Here is an 8,899-nt window from a genome sequence, read left to right on the forward strand (position 1 = left end):
TTTGTATTTTTTGGTAGAGACAGGGTTTCACCATGTTGGCTAGGCTGGTCTCAAACTCTTAGCTTCAAGTGGTCCTCCCGCCTCGGCCTCCCAAATTGCTGGGATTACAGGCATAAGCCACCACACCCGGCCCCAACCTAAATTATTTTTTGAATTGACAAATTTATCTTTCAATTAATCTTATTCTCAATAATAATATTAATAGTTATTTATTGAGTGCTTACTCTGTATCAAGTATGGTGCTAAAGATTTTCATAATTACCTTATTTAATCCTGGCATCATACCTATACAGAATATATTAATATTATTATCCCTACTCTATAGATGAGGAAACTGAGGCTTAAAGAGGATAAACTACTTGCCTAAGGTCACATAGCCAGGAAGTCACTAAATTGGAATAGGAACTCTGTTATTTCAAACCCTTTTAAATCTCTGCTCTGACAAAGCTGATTGCAGTGTACATCTGAATGACCTTAACAATTTTTCACTTTTAATATTTCCATTAATTTTATCTCTTTTTCCATTTTATTTCCAGTGTCTTCTACAAATGCTTCTGGGAACTGGAGGACCCAGTTGACCATAGGGCTGTCGGATTACGAGACTCCAGCACATTCTTCTTACACCAGCTGCTATGGCAATGTCTATAATCCTTTACCCTCTCCAAGCAGGTGAGGAAGCACTGCTGGAAAATCCTAGGAGCCTGTTCCAGTTCAAAAGAATTCAGGGATCCTAATTTACAAATGTCAGATAATCTAGTTCAGGAGTTTGCTAACTCTACCCTGTGGTCCAACTCCAGCTGCCACCTGTTTTGGTAAATAAAGTTTCACTGGAGAATAGCCACACTCATTCACTTACATGTTCTCTATGGCTGTTTTTGCACTATGAGGGCAGAGCTCAGTAGTTGCACCAAGGCCAAAAATATCTGGCCACCATCAGCCAAACAGTATCTGGCCTTTAAGAAAAAGTTTGCTAACCGCTAATCTAACTCATTCAAATTTGACCCTGGTCTTCAGTATTACATTGAATTCTTGTATATTTCCTCTAATGTTTACAAAGAACTACTTGCACAGACACCAAAGCCAAAAATATCTGGCCTTTAAGAAAAAGTTTGCTAACCCCTCATCTAACGCATTCTGTTCTTTAGTCTGTACGTTGAATTCTGAGTCTGAAGCTTTTATTTTTTAAATTATGGTACTTGAAATCCTATTTGTGATATGTCCGTTTAAGTCTCTTTCGAAACCTTGCAGGAAAAATCTCTCTACTCCAGGAAAGGCTGTTCATACCAAGGTTCCTTAGACAGTTGGTAGGCTGGATTTCAAACATTTGCTGTGTTTTTTATCTGATCCTATGTTTGTTATGAAGCAACAGACACAGCCAGCTGTCCTGTTTGTCTGTAACAGTAGTTCTTTGTAAACATTAGAGGAAATGTACAAGAGCAATTTGTTAAAATTGATTTTTTTAAAAATTGCAAACTCTGAATTACTTTTTAAAAAACGTTCTTGTTATACACGGGAATTAAGTTTGAAGAGGTCATTTCTCCCTTTTACTTTCCCATAAAAGATAATCCACACCCATGATACCAAGAAGTAGGGCATTTTCTGCTTTTTGTAGAATGTGTAATTTTAGTTTCTTTGAGTCATATTGCTTCAGGCATAGACTACATATTAAGTTTTACAGACTACAACTTATAAAGGTTTCTATGCTGGTAAATTTGAGAATTTAGCAGTTTGTTATCAAGACACTCACTGTTACAAGCAAATTGCAAATATTCAGCCCCAAATGCCTTTTTTTTCTCCACATTCAGTGGGAGTTTTTCTTGGCTTGAAATATTAAGCCAATTGTCTCAGCTAAACAAAGGGTATACTCAAAATAGAATTTTAATGAAAATATACTTCAGAGGATGTCAAATAGCGTGGACTTCTGTAAATAATGTTTGAAAATGAGTTAGGAGCAAGAACCAAAATGACTGGCCTAAAATTTGAGCCAAGCCTTTTCAGTTTACTTCTAACCGTTTTTTAACATATATTTGCAAATTATTTTCGTGTTTGTGTAATTTTACTTGCCTTTTTGTTGACTCAGAAATGATTATACAGTTTTTGGTGCATTATGCAATTCTAATATCCTTAACACTACTGTCATTGGACTCAGGAAGTGTTAAGCATTTTTAGAGAAAATCTGTTTTTACCAGGTCTGCTCATATATATCAGACAGCCCAAGATGGCTTGATAGGGGATCAGAGGGGGCATAACATAGAGGAAATTTGAAGCTATTTAAAGATCCCTATTGTGTGTTTGTGTATGCGTGTGCATATATGAGCTCATGATGAAAAATTTATTATCAAAAGATAAAGAAGTAGGAAATAAATTAGCCATAATTCCACCATCCAGAGATAGCAGCTCTTAACATTTTGGCATATTTTCCCCATTTTTCTCTGTCCATTTAACATGGTTATAATGATATTGTACATACAGTTTTACATCTTATGTTGTACATGAAATTCTACATCTCCAGTTTTTAAAAAACTTAACGTCATAACATAACCATGTTCCTATGTGTTTTAAAACTCTTTAAACCTTATTTTATATGACCAATATGATATTCCACTCAAATATACCCTACTTAGCTCCTCATTTTTTGAAGTTTTTTTTTTTGAGAGGCTTTTAGATTTTTCTTTCTTTTTTTTATTAAAGTACTGCAGCTGTTTTTTTTTTTTTTTCTTCCCAAGACGGAGCCTTGTTCTGTTGCCCAGGTTGGAGTGCAGTGACACGATCTCGGCTCACTGCAACCTCTGCCACCCAGGTTCAAGTGATTCTCCTGTCTCAGCCTCCCAAGTAGCTGAGATTACAGGCGCATACCACCACGTCTGGCTAATTTTTGTATTTTTAATAGAGACAGGGTTTTGCCATGTTGGCCAGGCTGGTCTTGAACTCCTGACCTCATGATCCGCCCGCCTCAGCCTCTCAAAGTGCTGGGATTACAGGTGTGAGCCATGGCACCCAGCCCAGTATTGCAGCTGTTAACATCTTTGTCTAAGATATTTGTCTGAATCCCAGATTATTTTCCTAGGATACATTCCAATAAGTAGAGTTAATGGATTAAATTGAAAAGTGTATTTTTTTAAGCTCTTGCCTTCCAGAAAGATTTGCCACTTTGCCCTTCCAGCCACAGAGATACAGAAGTACTTATTTCCATCCATTTGTTTATTTAGGATTCTTTTTAGGATACAGTCTGATCAATTTAACCTATTAACAAGGCAAGGACAATAACAATCATTCATAAAGGTTTAGAAATTTGCTCTAAAATTCTGTAAATCGTTTTTATGAAATCATGATTTTTAAAATAAGAGAGAAATTAGGTTTTAAGATAAAGATGAAAAGCTAGATTTTTCCATTAAGCCAGCTTTGAAATGCATGGCAATATATTAGTGTTTTGTTGTTTTTTAAAATAAAGTGTATATTAGTTAAAGATTCTTTGCCCTAGAGTATCCAGGTCTTAAAATTATAGAAAGGTACTAATTTTTACCAATAAAATTTTTTTTCTAGTACAATTGGCATAATTGTCATTAGCATAATCTTTCCAAAGTAGAAATGTTGAAGCTACCTAGTATATAATACAGTCAATTCTTGGCTCTGCTGCTGCAAACTGTATTTTCAAATAACTTTTTTCTTTCACCTCCTATTTTCCATTCCCTTTCTCCTTTCCTATCTAACTCTATTACTAGGCAAAACCAAGGGCATCTATCCCCAAGAATGGTTGTGTCTCCAGAAATGAGATCAGTTGTAAATTCTCTTTTGCTAAGTGTAGCCAGCTGTAGTAAGTACAGTACCTCCAATCTGTGTGTTGCTTCTTGCATAGCAGGAGTTTTGCTTGCACTGACTGATGTGTGAAATTATGAAATCTGGCTTTGTTTTTTATGTTACATGAAAACACTAAAAACCTTTATTTCCAAAGCTCTTCTTCCAAAGACTTTAAAAAAAAGTCATCTTTACTAAAATACTTTGGAATGTAAAATAAAAAAGAAATCAACTAACTATCTAATCTCTCTTAACCTACCGTTACAATAATGCGGTTTTGCTTATCGGAATGGTTTGTATGATAGGATGCTCTCATTTGGAATTGCCATCTAAATATGCATATGATTTTTAAATATGATGCTGTTTCCTGGGTCACTTCCAATTTATGCCTGACCCATAAACCCTAGGGATATCAAATATGTCCCTATGTGCCCCTGCCACCTTCTAAATATATTATTTTATCCCTGAGGAAAGCATCTAGCATATTCCCTTAATTTGAAGAATACTTCAAATGGGATTGTCACAATATACTTTTTAAAAAGTTAAAAATATAGCTGTCACACAAATAAAAATGGCCATGGGCCAAAGATTTGTTTAACTCATTAATAGGTGAACTAGCAGGATGGTAAAGCTCTTTCAAAGAGAATTCGAGACACTGAAAGAAAGAATGTTGGAAGAGACTACTAAATTAGATACAAAACCAGTTAATGTCCTATAGGTCAATAAAACTGTAACCATAATCTTTTTTACTAGACAAGTTATTTGTATTTCTTTGAGACAAAAATCTACAAGTTAACATGTAACTTAATACAGTCTGGGTCCTGATCAATGGTAAACACAAGTTAAACAAAGGTATATCTTTCCAGACAATTAAATAATCCCTTTTATGGGCCTGTTAAACAATGCTCCAGTATGACATTGAAAGAACATGCAGTCATCCTTATCCTTTCCCTTATCTCTACATTTTGGGAAATTTTTCTTAACAGTGCTTCCTACTAACTTCTTTAAATGTAGTAGTCTTTGTGCTGTGGGGACAAAAATATAGCCACAAGTAGTCACTTTACTGGTTTTCTTTAATAGACAATACACGGAAATCAGTCAACTGGATGGTACAGATGGAAACCAGCTGGAAGACAGCCTGGAGAGTAGTGAGCAGAGACTCTTTTGGCATGAAGATTCAAAGCCTGGAACATTAGTCTGAACTGCAGTTGGACCTCCTGACCAAGCACTGCGTTCTCACACTAGTGTGCCTTGCAAATTGTATTCGTCTTCCGAGAGGACGTTCGTTTTAGAAACCTAAAGACATCAAAGGTTGAAGAGAAGATTTAGTTGCCCTGGAAGTGAATCAGTGAATCACACACCAAGCCACACAAAGCCCCTGAAGGAGGATTTGGCCTTTCACACTCTAGGCACTAACCTAACTATAGGGTCTGCCCACGTGTTGGAGTATTGCCAAGAGAGGACTCAGTGTGAAGCCTTCATCAATAGCAAGCACTTTTTAAGGGAAAAAAAGTTGTTAAAGGCAGACCTCAAAAACATGAAAGGGCATTCAGGATGTCCCACGGCAATAAGGACAGGGGAAATCTCAGAGTACAATTCAGCAGGGTGAGAGAAGGGGAACCAGAAGCTCCAAAGTCATTGCTCACATCAGAGTTTGAATTCGTGAGCTGACAAAGAGTAACATGCTCTTTCTACACAGACATGGACAATTTAGACAGTATTGGAAAATTACTTGAAGCTGGATTTTCATGAAGTTCTGAATGAGTGTAAATGTTTTTTAAGATATTATAAAGAGTGATGTTTTTCATAAGCACCATAAAATGGGTTCTGGAAAAACTGATTACCGTAGCATCCTGTAATATAACTTATGGTAGGAGATCGGGGAAAATGAAGCAGCCCACTGAATAATTGACAAAGTCTGCTTGGAGAATGTTCTAAGGTACAATATCATGGAGCTCCTTTTTCCTTTCTCCACTAATTGCATGATGAGCTATTGTTCTGGCTGGTAATTCTCCAACTCGGCTGTCATTTGAAGTGGCAGACTTAATATGGAAAGTTTTTATAGTTATGAGTTTATAAAAGCATTTTAAGATGATACAGAAAGCATCCAAAACAACAGAAAAAAAAAGCCACTTCATCGTAGATGAATTGCGTGCCTTAAAATGGTGAACGTTAGAAAATTAAACAAGTCTGGATTCCACAAGTAGTTCCAAGTCACCAAGTGACAAAAACAAGGTTAACATTAAAAAAGAAAAACAACAGCATCAACGACAAAAAAACTCCAAGCTGCAGTGGATTTAATTATGAGGCTAAAACTACCTCATACTTTCCTTGGAAGAACTAATTAGCTATGGTTTATTCTAGGGTTTTGTTTGTTTGTTTTTTAAAGCAAATGATTTCCATATTCCAGATTGATCTTTTTTGTCATCTTTGCTTCAAAATTCCATAAAAGGTGCTCCTTTCCCCCCTCTTTTATACAAGTTTCTTGTTCATATTGTGAATAGAAAAGTTTCTGAACAACTTTTTTGGAACATTTTCTATCTATATTCCAAAGCATGTAATATATACATAAAAACGATTTGTTAAACTGGTCCTTAGTCATTTGTATAATTAGAAATGAAGTTTGGGAAAAAATTTTGGAAAAAAGACAAGCAAAAAAAAATAACTTATTCCTTTTTTGCATATTTGTATAGCCTTCTAGAATCAGAAATAACCCTTTTGCATATTCTTTTATTGTTCTGACTTTTCAAGACCTATTATTTTTTTACATAGGTCAATAAACAAAAGGTGTGCTACTGAAAATGTCTACGTTTTCTTCCATTTATGTCAGGGGTTCATGTGAAGCAGGTCGCAGTGCTCTACTTCAAGTAATCATACTGGGCAAGGTTTCGGATTTTTATTTGTAGTATTACCGTATTTTATTAATTCCGGGATGTACATTTTTAAATATTTACATTTGAAAACATGGTTCATCTTTTTATTGACGGCATATTCTACTTGAATTGGCAGTTTTTTCTTGATAGTACATAAAAATAATGCTGTGTCTTACAATAAAGTTGCCTTAGAATTGATGAAATACGGAAGTTTGTCTCACTAAGGATGACTGATGAGAACTTTTAAGTTTTTTAATCTTGGGAATGTTGTTTATTTGTAGCAAGTAATTTATACTAATTTCACAGACTGGCAAACAGGTCTCCTAAATTCAAGAAATTAGTTCTCCGACATCCTTTAATCCTACATAATGTAGAGAAGGGAGTGGAAATGAAATATAGGGAGACCTTAATATTTCCATACATGTATCTTGCATAAAATAACACTTTTCTGTTCCAGAAATGGTATGGTTACGCTTGCAAGTATGCCTTGAAAGGGAAAATATAACTTGGCTCCCAAAGAGGAAAAGAAGGTATAGAAATGGAAGCTCAGGGCCAGGCATGGTGGCTCACCCCTGTAATTCCAGCACTTTGGGAGGCCGAAGTGGGAGGATTGCTTGAGCTCAGGAGTTCAAGACCAGCCTGGGCAACATGATGAAACCCCGTTTCTAGGAAAATACAAAAATTAGCCAGTCATGGCGATGTGTGCCTGTTACTTGGGAGGCTGAGTTGGGAGGATGTCTTGAGCCCAGGAGGCAGAGGTTGCAGTGAGCCAGGATCGTGCCACTGCATTCCATCCTAGGCAATAGAGCTAGACCTTGTCTCAAGAAAAAAAAAAGGTGGGGGGGGGAAGAAAGAAATGGAAGCTCAGCAATCCTACTGCATGAATTTCTTTGTCTCTTTTGAAAAATATTTCTCAACCACATTGATATTAAACCAATTAAACTACGTTATTTATTAAAAGCCAAAAGTGACAAAAGTACATTATTCAACGTGTATGTTTCCTCTTTTTTATTACAAAATACCATGGTAAAAATTTTAAATGCAAAACCAAAATAGTACATAACAAAAACATAATTGTGCCCCTTAGCCTAACACTCACAGATGTAACAGTTAATTTATCGTATATTTGTTTGGATTTTTTTCTATGCATATAGTAATTTTTTAAAAGTCCAGCATATTACAAGTACAGTTCTACAACTTAGTTTTTTTTTGTTTGTTTTGTTTTTTGCCCAATATATCTTGGGCCTCTTTATCAAGACATACTGATCTACCTCATAAAGATGTATGTTTAACAACGTAGATTTTTAAAATTGCCTCGCCCTCCTTGATGTTTATCTATTTTTCTATATTTGAGAAAATTTTTCAAAATTCTTCCTTGTACTCACAAAAGCTTAAATATATTAAGAAAGATTCCAGAATTGTTTTAAACTATTAGTTTGATCTGTTCTTAGGAACAAAGGCTCAGACTAAGGAGTTTCTACAAAGGTGAGTCCTTAAAGAGCTTCCAGAACTGGAAGAATGACTTTCTTCAGTACAATAGGCAAGTTTAGATTATTTTCTGGAGTAGTGCTTCTCAAACTATCAGTAGTGAAAGACCAATTTTTAAAATTTCCAATCCATTGTGTACCTATAGTTTTATAGAGTAAAATAAAAGCAAATTACTACAGGAGAAAAGCTAATTCAGAAAAAAATTGCTAGATTATTGAAAAAACATAAGAAAATACACATCCCTATGTATTATTAGATTCAGCAGACATAAAACTACCCTGTCAAGTTGGAATCAGTTTCTAAACACCAGCTCTCAATTTCTGTACTTACCTTGCATCACGTTACAGACCACCCTTTAATAAGTGCTGATTTAGAGTTATGTCAAGTGAGATGCTTCATCCATGCTTATCGAAACAAGCCAATAGTTGTCTCCTGTTATTTCACAGGGCATGGAGATGCAGTCCATTTCCAAAGAGAAAATCTTTTGACATGTACACAAAGCCCAGAAGGTAATGAAAAGCTTCACTCCTTTTTCAGCTCAAAAATTTAGTGAGCCTCTTACGTCCTGTTTCTCTCTTTTCTTCATTTTTTTTTTTTTGAAACAGAGTCACTCTGTGGCCCAGGCTGGAGTGCAGTGGTGCAATCTCAGCTCACTACAACCTCTGCCTCCCAGGTTCAAACAATTCTCCTGCCTCAGCCTCCCGAGTAGCTGAGATTACAGGTGTGCACCACCATACACGGCT

The 8,899-nt window shown here is 35.7% G+C and overlaps 1 protein-coding gene across 1 annotated transcript in view; it reads left to right on the top strand.

The window, feature by feature from the left end:
- FRMD4B (FERM domain containing 4B) overlaps window positions 1-6,597 on the top strand; it is a 216,578-nt gene extending 209,981 nt beyond the window's left edge. The window contains exons 22-23 of the mRNA XM_003264875.4: window positions 537-669; window positions 4,876-6,597. Of these exons, the coding sequence (XP_003264923.2) occupies window positions 537-669; window positions 4,876-4,996 (254 nt within the window). The 3' untranslated portion in view covers window positions 4,997-6,597. The remainder of the gene's footprint in view (window positions 1-536; window positions 670-4,875) is intronic.
- The last annotated feature ends 2,302 nt before the right edge of the window (window positions 6,598-8,899 follow it).

This window comes from Nomascus leucogenys, chromosome 21, assembly GCF_006542625.1.
Source record: "Nomascus leucogenys isolate Asia chromosome 21, Asia_NLE_v1, whole genome shotgun sequence".
Lineage (NCBI taxonomy): Eukaryota > Metazoa > Chordata > Mammalia > Primates > Hylobatidae > Nomascus > Nomascus leucogenys.